This window comes from Engystomops pustulosus, chromosome 10 (assembly GCF_040894005.1).
Source record: "Engystomops pustulosus chromosome 10, aEngPut4.maternal, whole genome shotgun sequence".
NCBI classification, from domain to species: Eukaryota; Metazoa; Chordata; class Amphibia; order Anura; family Leptodactylidae; genus Engystomops; species Engystomops pustulosus.
The window spans coordinates 36,742,136-36,759,107 of NC_092420.1; the positions used below are offsets into that span (position 1 = coordinate 36,742,136).

Sequence of the window (16,972 nt, forward strand, 5' to 3'; positions counted from 1 at the left end):
CAGCACCTCTTTCCCTATGGGAAATTTGTGGGATACTGTATGTGGCTGTAACCCTATGGGAGATGTGTGGGATACTGTATGGTGCTGTAACCCTATGGGAGATGCGTGGGATACTGTATTGTGCTGTAACCCTATGGGAGATGTGTAGGATACTGTATGGTGAGATGTGTGGGATACTGTATGGGCTGCAACCCTATGGGAGACTGTGATACGGAACCATAAGCAGTGATTATACCATACGCTACGGTATATTTTTGCCCCTAGACATGAGCGCTTCCGGTCCCAGTGGTAAAAGGAAGAGCTACACCGTGGAGTATAAAAAAGCGATTGTCGAAGAATCTTGGGGCAAAAATGTAGTGGAGTTCCACAAGGAGAAAATGTTGGATCACCGACTGGTCCAAAAATGGCGTGCAGAATACACTAAACTGAGTGAAAAAGTGGACAGCGGAATGGCCAAAAAGCGCAAGATCGGATGTGGTCAGCAACCAATGTTTATAGAGCTGGAAATCCTGGTCTCCGAGTGGGTTGCAGACAGGAGAGCAAAGACATTGGTGGTGACCAGGGCTCAGATTCGTGAATATGTGTCACGGGTGGTCCCGCGATCCATATCGTGGATCGGGGGGTCACCCGTGCCTCTCGCTCCCCGCCTGCGTGCCGCAAGCGCAACTTACGGGTCCCGGCTCCTGTCCTGGCCTCTTCCTTTCTGGCTGCCGCTGCTCCTTCGTCCTCGGCCGTGCGCGCGCAATATGACAATATGCCCTTGCAGTGGCACCACAGTTTGACATTTCCCCTGACCAATTCAAGGCATCACAGCACTAGGTGGATAACTTTCTTGAACGCAATGACCTGTCTTTGAGAAGATCCACAACCCTCTTTAGGCTGGAAGATGCAGAGATTGTTAAACGTGCATTAGCCTACAAGAAGTTTGTGGATGACATTGACTTCTCTAAATACAGTCTTTGCAACATGATCGCCATGGATGAAACTGCCGTGTTCATGGGCCAAGCAGCTCAAACCACCATTAATCAACAAGGTGCCTCCTCAGTGTACGTTCCCTCCACCGCTTATGAAAGTGCACGTGTCACCTGTATTTTGGCGATTTGACTGGATGGTACTAAAGTAACCCCGCTACTCATTGCAAAGGGCAACAAGCTGTTATAAGGAAGTGGCTTGATTTAATGCTGCCGCTTGTTATGCGAGGGAACAAAAGAGGGATGCTGATCTGGGATGCAGCCAGCACACACCGTGCTAAAGAGATGAAAAACTTCCTTCATGAGCGGAGAATCGACCAAATCATGATTCCTGCAGGGATGACGGCTTATCTCCAGACTCTGGATATCGCCATTAACAAGCCGTTTAAGGACCATCTGCGTGCGGAAATCAATGACTACATTGAAAACCGCATGGAGAGAAATGTACGTGGGAACTTTGTGAAGCCCAGACTGCCAGAGATTGTGAACTGGGTGAAGAATTCATGGGATAAGATCACTGACACCTGCTTTGCAAGTGCACTGCGAGCTGGCTACCTGGACAAGACCTGCCCATTTCAGGACAGTGCTGTTGCTACCCATGAGAGATATGGGCCAATGATTCAGAAGGAAATGGAGTCCCGGGAGTCCCAAGAAAATCCACAGGAACCTCAGAGTGTGGATGTTTATGATGATGACATGGTTGTCATGGAATAAATCTGTTCCAGTATAACATATTCAGACTGTTCGTTCTTACCGTTTTTCAAACCGTCATTATACAGTTGTAACAAGACATTCTTGACACTTGCTTTCACTGTATAAAACTGTTTTGTGGTGAATACCATACTGTTCAGGTTGTTAATAAATGTTAATTTTATGGTTAAAACAAAAATCGACAATTTTTTTTCCCAATATAAGACATACCCCGAAAGTAAAATATAGTGGGACTTTTGAGGGTAAAAAAAAATGTAAGACACTGGGGCAGATTTACTTACCCGGTCCATTCGCGATCCAGCGGTGCGTTCTCTGCGCTGGATTCGGGTCCGGCCGGGATTTAATAAGGTAGTTCCTCCGCTGTCCATCAGGTGGCGCTGCTGCGCTGAAAAGCATCTGAACGCGCTGGAGTTCACCGGCTCGGGCTGAGTGAAGGTAAGCGTGTCCCGAGCGACACATTTTCCGTTCTTAAATGTGGCGGTTTTTCCGAATACGTCGGGTTTTCGTTCGGCCACGCCCCCCGATTTCCGTCGCACACATGCCGGCGCCAATGCGCCACAATCCGATCATGTGCGCCAAAATCCCGGGGCACTTCAGGTACAGTTGGCACAAATCGGAAATATTCGGGTAACACGTCGGGAAGACGCGAATCGGGCCCTTAGTAAATGACTCCCAGTGTCTTACTTTCGGGGCAACACGGTAGGACATGTCCTATCTTTTCGTGTAATATGGCCAATAATATGGCAGTGCTCACCCCCTCCTCCTGTCCCATGTACCGACGTGTGCCCTCCATGCTGAGGTACGGTGGGCACACGTTCGTGTTAATTCGCCCTAAGGGGAAGGGGGGCCCCATGCAGACGTTTGTCATGGGGCCCAACCTTTCCTAGTTATGCCACTGGAGGGTCCTGCTAATTTAGATGTGTAAAAGCTGGTGACATGTTCCCTTTAAGGCAGGAATGTAAAAGTCATATTACATATGGTAGAAATTGTATAGAATTTTGAAGGACTTACTAGGAGCTTCTTCAGTTTCTCTACCCCTTCACAACCACTGGATACACATCCTGGTTTCAAGTAGGGACGTGTGGTATACACATGGTAGTCAACATTTAAAGTTATATTTTCTCCTGTGTAGAAAATATGCAAAAATATTAATTTTAGATACATATTATATAGATCAATTCTATTTGTCTTCTTTTCCTTATGCAAGGAATGGAAAGGAAAGGTTCAGACTAAATGCAGACTAAATTCAAAGCTAGGAACTTACAAAAGAAAATTTATAGAAATATTTATCGTCAGGATCAGGGGTAGTGGACCAACTGAACCACCGCAGGCGATGACGTAAGCCTACATCTGGGAGTGGAGTCCAAGTGGCACCCAGTTTTCACCAGAGCCCACCCTTAAAGCAGGTTGGACTTGCTACAGCGGGACAACACCAGGTCGCTCCACAGGCGTCATTAGGCAAAATCAGTATTGTAGTCAGAGGTTCAGGACAGGTGGCACAGGATCGAAGTCAGGAACGTAGTAGGAGGTCACAACCAGTAATCCACAGACAGTCAGGGAACACTTTCTCAATGGTATAAGGGAACACAAATCTGGCAGGGGTCAAAGAAAGGGCTGACTACTTAACAGGTCAGACGGCAGGCAGCACCAATTAGTGGCCCGCTGGCCCTCTGAATCTCACAGAGGTCCGATGAGTGACACTACTGCTGGCGTGGAGGGGCACCCGGAGAAGCACGGGTGCGCCTGTGACACCCCGCCCCCCCCCCGTTCAACCTCCCCCTCTTCTTGACCTGAAAATATCTTTGAAGAACAATACAGTCCATAATATTGGGGCTTATTTACTAACGTGGATTCACTTTTGTAGGACTTTGAAACTTTCGGGTTTTGCAAGGCTGTGACAGGTATTTAACAGGGGATAGTATCGCACGCGATCTGATTGCGGCGCAGCTGTGTTGGCTTTCACGTAAGGGTGTTCCGTCGGACGATCCGACAAATTTGGATTGAGCACGGGATTTCATTTTCAAATTGTGTTGCAAGACCAGGTACTTACATGCACCAGGAAGAAGGTGAACTCTGGCGGACCTGAGCGGGGAAGCGGCACAGTGCATTATTGTCGGACAATGCACTTTCTCTGAACTCCTCCGGATGGGTAAGTAAATGTGCCCCATTGTCTTCACGTTCCCAGGACCTGTCTTCTGGTCTGAACTCCTTCCAGTCAATAAAGAAGAACAGTTTCCCTCTAACTGATTTGTGTCGAGGAACTCCTTTACCTCACAGGATCTGGTATGGACAGTTTTTGTTCAAACTTTTGCAAGTCAGAAGTATCCACAATGATAGCGCATCTGTTAAAATCGTATCCTTTTTATTATTATACAGAGGAACTACGCATTTCGGCGCTGGACAAGCACCTTCGTCAGGTTCAGAGTAATAACAAAATAAAATTTCTTGTCCAGCGCCGAAACGCATAGTTCCTTTGTATAATAATAAAAAGGATACGATGTACCATCATTGTGGATTCTTCTGACTTGCAAAAGTGATCTTTACCTCAAAGACATTGGTGGAACCAGCCTCAGGAGCAGGTACTTGCCGGGAGAAATGGTTCAGGATGACATGCTTTAGAAGACAGACTTGGAAGGATGCGCATGGTGGGAGGGAGATGAAGCTTATAAGCCACAGGGTTGATGCACTTCAGTATCTCAAATGACCTTAGGAAACGAGGACCGAGTTCATAGCTGGGGATTTTCAGACGGACATACCTGGAGGTCAACCACACTATCAACCGGAGAGAAGATCTTTTGTTGGCCTGGGTTTTGGTTCGAACAGACGCTCGAAATAGGGAAAGACAAGTCTGCTCCCAGATGGACTCGAGATCCTAAACCAACTCTTCCACGGCAGGAACACTAGTAGGCACAGAGAGGGAGAGGTGGGCTCGGATGTTGTCCATGAGTCGGCAGATTGAGAGTCCAAGGAATTGTAAGAAAATTCCACCCAAGGCAACAGGATAGACCAGTTGAGAGGATACAAAATGACGAAGATAGCAGCCCATAGTCTGATTAACTCTCTCCACTTGTCCATTAGACTGTGGATGGTACGCAGAGGAGAAATCCAGCTTAACTTGGAGTTGGCTGCACAGAGAATGCCAGAACCGGGTAACAAAATGGACCCATCGGTCCGAGACAATATGCAGAGGGAGTCCATGAAGCTGGGAAATGTGGAGGAAGAACAGGCTGGCAAAACGAGGAGATGACGATAGCCCAGGCAGAGGAATGAAGTGAAATATCTTGGAAAAGCAGTCTGTGACCAACCAGATGATGGTATTAACAGAAGATGGTCGAAGATCCGTAACATAGTCCATGGCTCTGTAAGTCCACGGGAAACTGCATATCGGCAACAGCAGGAGCAGACCTGCTGGCTCCAAGGCACGAGAAAAAGCATCAGCCCAAGTCAAAGCAGGAGAAAAAGAGGGACCAATGAGCCTGTTGTGGATTGAGACACTGACTGGTCTGGAGGTATAGGAGAACCTTGTGATCTGTGTGGATACAGACCGACGAGCTTCTTCCAGAAGATAACACCATTCTTCCAAAGCAAGCTCAATGGCCAGAAGCTCCCGATCACTTATGGAGTAATTCTTCTCAGTATGGGCCAGTTGAAAACAAGATCAGAGCCAGAGGCAGACTTCAGCTTGGAGAAAGCTTCTTAAGCCGCCTGAGGCCACAGTTTAGGAGTGGCATTTTTCTTTGTCAGTGCCACAATGGGAGTCACGAGGAAGAAGAAATGCGGTATTAACTGCCAGTAGCAATTAGCAAAGTCCAGGAATCTCTGGGTAGCACGAAGTCCTATTGGGCAAGGCGACTAAAGTACCACAGACAACTTGGCAGGATCGATCTGTAGTCCCTTGTCAGAGATGATGCATCAGAGGAAAGGAAGACTTTTTTGGTGGAGTTGACACTTCTTGAGCTTGGCATATAAGCCCTTAGGCACCTGAGAACTTGCTGTATATGGGCCTGATGGGACTCAAGGTCCCTGGAGAACACCAGGATATTTTGATAGACCAAAACAGGTATACAGCAAGTCTCTGAAAATGTCATTAACAAACTCCTGGGACATGGCTGGTGCATTACATTATGGGGCAGATTTATCAAGCAACTGAAAGTCAGAACATTTCCAGTTGCCCATGGCAACCAATCACAGCTCCACTTTAAAATATTCATGAACACTGGTAAAATGAAAGCTGAGCTGTGATTGGTTGCCATGGGCAACTGGAAATATTCTGACTTTCAGACACTTGATAAATCTGACCCTTTACAAGTATTGGAGACGGTCTTCCATTCATCGCTTTCATGAATGTGGATGAGATTATACGCCCCACATAGGTCTAATTTGGTGAAGACTTCCGTGATCAGAGATAGTGGGTAGCGATTCTTCACCGTAATTCTGTTAAGACTGCAAAGAAGAGTCCAGCACCAGCAGGGGAAGAGGACTTGCGACTGAAACCCTTCTGCAAATTCTCCATCACATAGGCTGACATAGCCATGGTTTCATGCACAGAGAATGGGTACACCTGGCCTCATGGAGGAGACGTGCCCGGCAGCTCTAAAGGGCAGTCGTAGGGACGATGCAGTGGCAGAGTCTCCACTTGCTTCTCTGAGAAGACATTAGCAAAGTCCATACATGGGGTGGGGAGACTTACCAGAGGCTTAGAGGACACCAGAGAAGACGTAGTAGTCACAGGATGGAGTCTCACAAGACCACAAGACAGACAGACAGACATTCTAGTCTCCAGCAAAGAATTTCCCTGATCTGCCAGTTGAGCAGCTGTGCGTGATGCTGTAACCACGGAAGGCCCAAAAGCACGGAGGACGTAAACTGGGGGAGAACATAAAATGACAGTGTTTCAGAGTGCAACGCCCCAACTTGCAGACATAGGGGCATATTTACTTACCCATCCCGATCCCCGAGGTGCGTTGTCCGATGAGGATTCGGAGCTGCCGCGATTCACCAAGATCGTGCATCCAATTTCCTGCATTTGTCACTTCCCCACTGAGGTCCGCCAGAGTTCACTCTTCTTCCCAGTGTATGTGAATGCATGGCTTGCGACACAACTTTGAATGTTAAATCCTGCGCTTAGTCCGAATCAGTCGGGTTGTCCGATGGCCACGCCCCCAATTTGTGTCGCATGAAAGTCGGCGCGATTGTGCCAAAATCTGTTTGTGTGCGCCAAAACCCCCAGTTAAATGCGGAGCAAAACTGATGCGGAGCAAAAATGGGGAGCAAAAAGTTGGTAAACCCGACGAAAATGCGGTCCGCGGACCCTTACTTAATGTGCCCCATAGAGGTTCAGTGCGGTACCGAACTGGATCACAGAGAATCTGACCACTGACGGTCGAGATGACCAGCGGCTTCTCAAGGCAGACCACAGGCAGACAAGTGCAGCATCCATAAAGTTTCCTGCAGAGATGGAATCCAGGAAGGCAGAAACCTGATACTGGCTACCTGTCCTAGAGCTGAGTAGAACAGGTATATTCAAGCGTGGAAAAACTTTGCTCTCACCTAGGGACGCTTCTCTCACTACTAAGTTAGAGATGGGCGAATTTGTTGAATTTCAAAAAAATTTGATTCGACCCGAGACGCTGGGTAGCCAACAGTTGCTGTAAGATGGAGGTGAACTAACCAAGTTGCTGGACCTGCACGGCAATGTGCCGGGACTGCTGGGTCACGATGGTAGTGAGATCAGTCAGTGGAACCTTGGTGGGATCCTTGGCCAGATCGTACTGTCAGGATCAGGGGTAGTGGACCCACTGAACCCCCAAGACCGATGACGTAAGCTGACCCCCTGGGTGCGGCAGGATACCACCAGGTTGCTCCACAGGCGAAGGCGAAACTTGCTCACCGCAAGATACAAGGCAAGGTACAGTCAGCAGGCAAGGTACAGTCAGCAGGCAAAATCGGAGTCGTAGCCGGGCAGAAGGTCAGGACAGGCAGCACAGGATCGGAGTCGGGGACGTAGCAGGTCAGGACCCGAGAGTCCAGGGTCGCAGGGGCACCCGTGACAAAAAATACCTAGATTATTGTTCTAATACTACATGGCATTCTTAAAGCGGTTTGGCCATGAAAGAAAATTCTCAAATCTCAATCCCCTATTAATGTTAACACAATAAAGATCATTTTTAACCCCTTACTTTCTGTCACAGGTGTCCCGCGACCCACATCCTGGGTCATGGGTACACCTGTGCCTCGCTCCGGTCTCTGGCCCCTCCACGGCCCCCAGCTCCCCCTGTACTATCTTACCTCTCCACGCTCCCGCTCCGGATCCAGCAGCGCCGGCCGTGCGTCCCTGCCACCCATGGAATGCGCGCCAGCGCTCGAAGATTTATAGGGCCAGCACAACACTAATTGGTACTGCCAATTTCCAGGAGTTTTATAAAAGCCGCCATTTCCTGCATTCCCCGTTGGATCTTTGTGATTCATGCCTCAGAGAAAAGTTGTTTGGTTGCCTTGTGCCTGTCTGCTGATTTCCCGTTGTGACCGGGATTCCTTTCCGACTTTGACTCCGTGCTGCTTGTCTCGACCTGTTGCCTGTCCCTGACCATGATTCTGCCTGACGACTTTGTACCACGCCTTGGCCACTAGCAAAGGCAAAGTCGCGCCTGTGGAGAGACCTGGTGGTACCCTGCCGCAGCAACTCCATCCCGTTTTGCGTTGGGCTCTGGTGAAAACCAGGTGCCACTTAGACTCTGCTCCCAGGTGTTGCTCGCGGTGGTACAGAGGATCCACTACCAAAAGTGGCTGATCTCCCCACCATTGTGGCCAGGCATTCCCAGCATATTTCTGTACAAGGTCAGCAGCTAGGAAAAACAGCTATTGTCCTCCCAGCAGCCATGTCAAGTTCCTGCGGTTCCACCTGCTAGCCCGGTTTGTCTATCTTCCACAGAACCTGGGCCAAGGCTCTCTATGCCTTCCAAATATGATGGGAATGTGAAGTTGTGCAGAGGCTCCATTACTCTTCTTACTCTATCTTTTGGAGGGAGCTCGTCATCCAGTCTGTATATATACAGACCACAAGAATCTCCTGTACCTCCAGAGTGCTCCTCAACCCATGACAAGCTTGCTGGTCCCTTTTCTTTTCTTGCTTCAATTTTCTTATCCACTTCCACCCTTCTAATAAGAATGTCAAGGCCGATGCTCTCTCTCATGCCTCGGATGTTGTCAGTGAAGAACCTGCTCCGCAGCATGTTATCCCTCCTGAAAGACTGATTCTTGCTGCTCCAGTGGATCTGCGGCAGCTCCCTCCTGGCAAGACATATGCCCGACCTGCTTTTAAGAAAAAGATATTGACTTGGGGACATTGCTCTCCAGTGGCTGGGCATCCTAGGGTGCAGAGTTCAGTTGCCCTCATTTCTCATTACTGGTCATTGGTGGCCTGACCTGGTCAAAGATGTGTTGGAGTTTGTGGGTTCCTGCACCTCCTATGCTCTTAAGAAGCCATCTTGCCTAAAACCTGCTGGTCTCCTGTTGCCGTTGCCCAGCTGCCCGTGGACTCACATGGACTCCATGGACTATATTACGGATCTGCCTTCTTCCTCTGAAAATTCCGTCATCTGGGTGGTAACTGACAGGTTCTCAAAGATTTCTCATTTTGTTCTGCTGCCAGGTCTGCCGTCAGCTCCTTGTCTGTTCTTCTTCCATATCTTCCAACTACATGGACTCCCTCTGCACATGGTCTCGGACCGTGGGGTCCAATTTGTTTCCAGATTCTGCCGTTCCCACTGCAATCAACTGCAGGTCAAGCTGGACTTCTCCTCTGCTTATCATCCTCAGACTAATGTGCAAGTAGAGAGTGTCAACCAAACTCTGTGCTGTTACCTTTGGCATTTTGGCTCTGCCCATCAGGATGACTAGTCCACCCTGTTACTGTGGGCAGAGTTCTCCTACAACTCTTTGGATCCCAAGCCTGCTGGAGCTGCCCCATTCTTTTTAGTCTTTGGGCCAATTCTGCGCCCACCTCTACCTCTGTCCCTCGGATGTCCCTGCGGTGGAAGAATTGGTTCAGGACCTCAAATCGATCTGGGAACAAATACGTCAATCTTTGCTTCAGTCGTCAGTCTGCACCAAGACCCAAGCTGATATGAAGCAGAGGTCTCCTCCAGTTTTTTCTCCGGGTGACAAGGTGTGGTTATCATCCAGATACGTTTGGCTGAAGATTCCCAGCTACAAGCTTGGTCCATGTTTTCTGGGGCCCTTCGAGGCGATAAAGTGCATAAATCCTGTGGCTTATAAACTCCGCCTTCCTCCCACTATGCGCATCCCGAGCACCTTCCGCGTCTCTCTCCTGAAGCCTTCTCTCTGCAATCTTCTCCACTGATGTCTTCGTGGTAAAGGAGGTTCTGGACATGAAGACAGTGAGAGGGAAGCGGTTCTTCCTTCTTGACTAGAAGGGGTTCAGACCTGAAGAGAGATCTTGGGAGCCAGAGGCCAATATCTTGGACTGTAGCCTCCTGCAGAGGTTCCTGCAAACCAAAAAGAGGGGTGAGGCCAAATGAGGGTGGGGGGTACTGTCACGGGTACCATTTCCAAAATCTGGGTTAGGTTGTAATGGTTCCAGACCCTTGCATTTGATCTTAAATATTCTTCCCAGACGGGACCGAAATCCACTAGCCACTAATTTCCCCATCTGTGGAGCAAAATAATAATTTAAATCTGGGATACCCAGGCCACCATTCTGAATACTTCTCTTCATTGTATCCAGCTTGATTCTAGGTTTCTTCCCTCCATACTAAATCGGATAAAATACCATCTTTCGGCATAAATACCCCTCGATCTATCCATATTGGGGAATTAACCAGGACAAAGTAATTTTGGCAGAAGTATCATTTTAATTAATGCTATCCTTGCAGAGATGCCCAACATTAACCCTTTCCATGCTCGCACCTTATCTCTAGCATATCTTATTACTGGAATAACATTTAGTTCCACATATTAATTTATATCCCTCGAGACCTTCACACCCAAATACTTGAAATGCTCCCCATGTTCTATTATTTTTATTGGGAGCGGGGTTAATTCCCTAACTTGATCTACATTCATGATCACCGACTTACCTCAATTTATAGTAATACCTGAAATTATCTGAAATTCTTGAAATACCCTCAATACTCTATCCACAGGGTCAATACTGCCTAAATACAACTAAATATTATCTGCAAAAAGTGATATATTATCAATTATCTCACCATCATACTTATAACCCGCTATCTCTTGAGCATTTCTAATTGTACAGGCAAGGGGCTCCTTCAACAGGTCAAATAGCAGTGGCGACCACTGCCTAGAACCCTTACTAACGGGGAAGGCTTCTGAGACTGATCCATTAATTAACAATCTTGCCATTGGCTCCTTATACAACACTTTTATCCACCTACAAACAGTCTATTGATTTTTCCTCTGCATCTACGTCATTCAGAGAGGAAGAATCTGCATAAAAGATTGCAGTAAACAGGGTAAACAGTACCTTACATCAGGTGAAAATAAATAAAATAAAGTCTCCGTGCACTCCCTCTGTGTGGCGCTCCTGTGGATCCCGTTGTTACGCTTGCAATGTAAAGCGTGTGGCTATGCAGCCCTCCGGTGTAAAGTTAGTGAGTATAATATTAAAGGACACCTGTCATCAGGTCTGTGTCACTTGTCCTGTCACCTCTACCTGTTGGAGCAGCTCACAAGGATCCCATCCCAGCCTTTATCTAGTTATTTCATACATTAGTCATTGTAAAATCATCTATTCTTTATTATGTAAATGAGGCTGGTCAAATGGCCAGAGGCAGTGATGTCACCCCTGTTACCCCTCCCCTCTCCTCCCCCTGCTCATGTCTGGGTGTAATGTATAGTAAAGCATGGCTAGTATGTGTGCTGCATCTGCTGACATGCTGCATCCTCCTAATATACAGGTGAGAGACACAGACATCAGCTACACAAGTGCCTGACATGTTCTGCTGTAACATGGCTTCCTGGAGCTGCTATATCTCTCCTATACACACACAGGCAGCAGGGGGCGTGGCCACCAGCACCAGGAAGCACATCATTATACAGCCTCACATCATTATAAAGGCTGTCAGTCAAGCACTGGGGGTGTGGCTGTGCCTCCCACTCATGAATAGAGTGGACAGCTTGAATATGCTAATGCTTCATTGGACATTTCACAGGTCATTTGCATACAGCTTTAGGACCTCATTGCTTAGGTTTACAGGCATGTAGAGGGACAATAAAGGGATAGAGGCAGTTTATGAAAATATATTTAGTTTAGGGGGTTATTTTGCATGACGGGTTCTCTTTAAAGAAACTTTTTTTCCCAAAAAGAAATTGTGTTGCACTATTTCTTGTGTCTCTCTCCGTACGGGTGCTCTGTGGACCAAAGCGGATCGTAAAGTGTTGCAGTGGAGTTCCCGAGATGGAAGGACCAAAGGGCTGCACAACCACACGCTGTACACCGGAGGGCTGCATAGCCACACGCTATACACCGCAAGCGTAACAACGGGATCCACAGGAGCGCCACACAGAGGGAGTGCACTGAGACTTTATTTTATTAATTTTCACCTGATGTAAGGTACTGTTTACCCTGTTTACTGCAATCTTTTCTGCACCTATACAGATTCTTCCTCTCTGAATGACGTAGATGCAGAGGAAAAATCAATAGACTGTTTGTATCGGACCATAAGGAATACCGGACCTCTATTCCACTTACATTTTCCTCTTTGCGCCGTCATAATTAGCTGACAACTGGTTAATCTTTTTCCAATAATTTTTATTTTTTACTTTTATCCACCTGATAAAATTGGCGCCTATTCCCATAACCTCCAATACATCCCATATGTATCCCTACTCTATTGAGTCGAAAGCTCTGGCTGCGTCTACGGATAAAACAAGTCTTTATCCTCCATTTGTAGGCATCATTTGTATATTTGAAAAAATTCTTAAAATTTTCAGTAGTACTTATTCCAATCATAAATCCAGCTGATCCATATGGACTAGATCTCCCAATATTTTCCTTAATCTTTGGCCAGTAACTGCATCTGCTGTCATTAGGTAAATAGGTCTATAAGCATCTACAAGGGCTTTAGCCTTTCCCTCTTTCAGGATTAAGATTACAAGAGCTTCTTTCATGGTCCCCATCAGCCCCCCTCTTTCATATGCTTCTTGAAACATGTTGATGATTTCCTTTAATAGCACTTCATTAAACAGTTGGTATACCTCTGCCTTCCCCCTCTTAGACGCAGCCAGAGCCTCCCTCAATTGCCCCATTTCTAAGGGCCTATCCAACCAAATGGACTTTTGTTGCTCCAACTTTGGAATATTCACCCTCACTAGAAATTGCCTAGCCTTCCCTCGATACTGATATTGGGAGGCTGAATACAGATTCCTAAAATACTCAAGAAAAACTTTCCTCACTTCCTCTGTTCCTACTCCATTTTTTTTATGGATGCAATATACTTTTTCCCTTTTTGATTTTTTACTAGATTAGCTAATCCTCCCCCCTCCTGATATATCCACATCCACATAGTATTGTAATACTTAAATCCTGTTTCATTTTGGTAAACATAAATTCCTCATACTTATCTAAAATATTTTCCCAACTGTCCCAATTACCCTTTGTAGGTGCTATGCATATTATCTGTTCAGGCTCTCTAATTTCCTTTCTTAATTCAACCTCTTTAGCTTTCCTTTTGTATCTTTGCATCTAGGCTCAAGTGCATTATTAAAATCTCCTACTATTATCAACATAACATCCTTTTTATCCAATTAAAAAAAAATCAAAGAGCATACAATACATCTGGACTTATAGGCGGTGGAATATAGACTGATGCCAATACCATTTTTTCCCATAGATACTACACAATAAGAAAATATACCTCCCTCTTTAGATGATAAAATTTCCACCATAAGGGATTTATGGAATACAAAAAAATAGGAGAAACTATGTAATAGACCAAGTTGGATACTACAATTGCATGACTGAGTAAGTACATACACTCACCGGCCACTTTATTAGGTACACCATGCTAGTAACGGGTTGGAACCCCTTTTGCCTTCAGAACTGCCTCAATTCTTTGTGGCATAGATTCAACAAGGTGCTGGAAGCATTCCTCAGAGATTTTGCTCCATATTGACATGATGGCATCACACAGTTGCCGCAGATTTGTCAGCTGCACATCCATGATGGGAATCTCCCGTTCCACCACATCCCAAAGATGCTCTATTGGATTGAGATCTGGTGACTGTGGAGGCCATTTGAGTGCAGTGAACTCATTGTCATGTTCAAGAAACCAGTCTGAGATGATTCCAGCTTTATGACATGGCGCATTATCCTGCTGAAAGTAGCCATCAGATGTTGGGTACATTGTGGTCATAAAGGGATGGACATGATCGGCAGATCCTTAACTTAGCATGAGATTTAGGCATCCCCCACCCCATGACGCTATAGGATTTATTTAGTATGATGTCTGAACCATCCATCCACCTCATTAGGATAATCACAAATACAGGTTGTACCCTCAAAATATTTTCAATCTAACGGGGTATACAAGCGAGTACTTAATACCCCTTCCCATTAGTTGTTTCTTTACATCCTTAAACACATATAATTTTTTTTGAACATCCGCTGGATAGTCTGGGAAAAACAAAACTTTATTGCCATTCCACCTTACTTCTTGTTTCCTAGTTTCCCTAAGTACCATCTCCTTGTCTCTACTGGACAGAAACCTAACCAAAAGAACTCTCGGCAGGGCTCCTAGAGTTCTTAACATTGGGGGAACTATGCACTCTCTCAATATGGAATACTTCCATATTTTTTACCAATCCGTAAAAAATCCCACTGGATCATCACCTCCCTTCTTTTCAGGTAGGCCTCTTACCCTCACATTGTTCCTTCTGAATCTATTTTCAAGATCCAGTAGTTTGTGAGCAAAGTTTTTATTTTCTAACGTGACCTCTTTTAATTCATTTTTTAGTACAGATGTAGAATACTCATTGTTACCTTGTCTCAACCTCCTTCATCCTTTCCCCCAAAACTCCTTCCTCATTGCGGCTAGATCCAACTTAACTTCTTTAACCACCTCTAAACACGGTTTAATCTGATCCGATATATATCCCTTAGAGAAATTTACTCAGAGCTTCCTGTGACATCACAGACTGAACTTCTTGAGGCTCCTCCATAATCGATTTATTCAAATATTTTCAATTTTAGAGATTCTTTCTCCTTTACCTTTCCCCCTGGTGGAGAGTCTTTTACAGGGTCCTTTTATTTTTTATGCCATTTCCTTCCCCAAGCAGGTATTTTTTTCTTTTTCTTTTCTTTCTTCCCTTTTCCCCTTCCCTCTTCACCCCCAGAAGTACAGCAGACAATATCACCTGTTATTATTAGATATAGAGCTCAGCAGGAAATATCACCCACTAATATTAGATTTACAGCTCAGAAGACTATATCCATGTTGGTATTAGATATACAACTCAGCAGAGAATAACACCTATTAATATCATATATACAGATCAGCAGAAAATATCACCTGTTAGTATTCGATATACAGCTCAGACGACAATATCTGTTAGTAATAGTCAGAAGACTACACTCACCGGCCACTTTATTAGGTACACCATGCTAGTAATGGGTTGGACCCCCTTTTGCCTTCAGAACTGCCTCAATTCTTCATGGCATAGATTCAACAAGGTGCTGGAAGCATTCCTCAGAGATTTTGGTCCATATTGACATGATGGCATCACACAGTTGCCGCAGATTTGTTGGCTGCACATCCATGATGCGAATCTCCCGTTCCACCACATCCCAAAGATGCTCTATTGGATTGAGATCTGGTGACTGTGGAGGCCATTTGAGTACAGTGAACTCATTGTCATGTTCAAGAAACCAGTCTGAGATTATTCCAGCTTTATGACATGGCGCATTATCCTGCTGAAAGTAGCCATCAGATGTTGGGTAAATTGTGGTCATAAAGGGATGGACATGGTCAGCAACAATACTCAGGTAGGCTGTGGCGTTGCAACGATGCTCAATTGGTACCAAGGGGCCCAAAGAGTGCCAAGAAAATATTCCCCACACCATGACACCACCACCACCAGCCTGAACTGTTGATGGGTTAAATACAGATCTCAAAAATAAACGTAAAGTTGGATAGACCAACTGATAGCGAAGATTAGTCCAGAGAGTAAGGTAGAAAAGAGAAAGTTCAGATGTTGTATCCATATATTTTGTACTACACGGACCAATTATTAACCTCTGTACAGTCCAAAGTAGATTGGCCAAAATACGGCACATATTTGCAAGGTCACGGCCCGCTCCTTAAGAAACAAGAAGAAAGTTATACATTAGGAATTTTCCAATTCCCCTCCTCGGCTGTAGGATTGATAGCCACTTGGTACCGGTATGACAGAGCCCAACGACTTAGATCTTGAATCCCGGCGGTCTGTGCCTTCAGACAACCAGCGATCTCCGGGACTTCAAGGGGTCCAAACCGCTCCTGCAGGCTGTATCCAGTGTACTCCTCTGGTGGCAGCCAGTTCCTCTTGTCTGTCAGCTCCTCACATCAGCAGCAAGCTTGTACTTGCCTTGGTCCAATCTCATATCCGTTCACCGTTCTGCGTATAGCGCTCACACCCTACACAGCTGTAAGTTTGCAGGGGACGGGGATCTTTACTGCCTCGAAACTCGCAGCCTGCCCCGGGTCAAACGCATAGACTCGCTAATCAGCATCGGGGAGGGATGTACTTGTGGTGCACGTGTCCTCACACTCTCATGCTCCTCCACCCCCCCAACTCTGTAGTTCAGGAATACCCATTTTTTTAACTAGATTAGTCCACAATTGTGTGCTGACCAATAATATATTTTCACACTGCAGAGCTTCTATTATTTGAAAGTGAATCCAATATTCCCTTACTGAATCGTAAATTGATGATGCAACTATGTATATAGGTGATATTATGAAGTGCCTGCATGTAGTTGAGGCTTTAGTCATTTAACTACTTCTATGCAGGAAATGTGCAAACTAGAACAATATCGATATTGAAAAATTGAAGTTGCCAGCTGTGGCAACTAAATTGGTTGTTAATTTATAACCATTGTGCATTGCAACTTATTTGGTTTATGGCTGTTGTAAGACCACAGACACTCCTCCTTTTCCACTTTGTTTATCTTCTATCACACAGCTTTTACATCAGGAAAGTTGTACTAAGGTATGAAAAAATAAATAAAAATAAACAACTATTCCCATTACTGAAACAAAAGGTTTTTGTAT

The 16,972-nt window shown here is 45.8% G+C and overlaps 1 protein-coding gene across 2 annotated transcripts in view; it reads right to left on the reverse strand.

The window, feature by feature from the left end:
* The window catches only part of GUCY2C (guanylate cyclase 2C), a 133,855-nt gene that overhangs the window by 99,282 nt on the left and 17,601 nt on the right, over positions 1–16,972 (reverse strand). For both annotated transcript variants that reach the window (XM_072127960.1, XM_072127959.1), the window contains exon 2: positions 2,694–2,806. In XM_072127960.1, the coding sequence (XP_071984061.1) occupies positions 2,694–2,806 (113 nt within the window). The remainder of the gene's footprint in view (positions 1–2,693; positions 2,807–16,972) is intronic.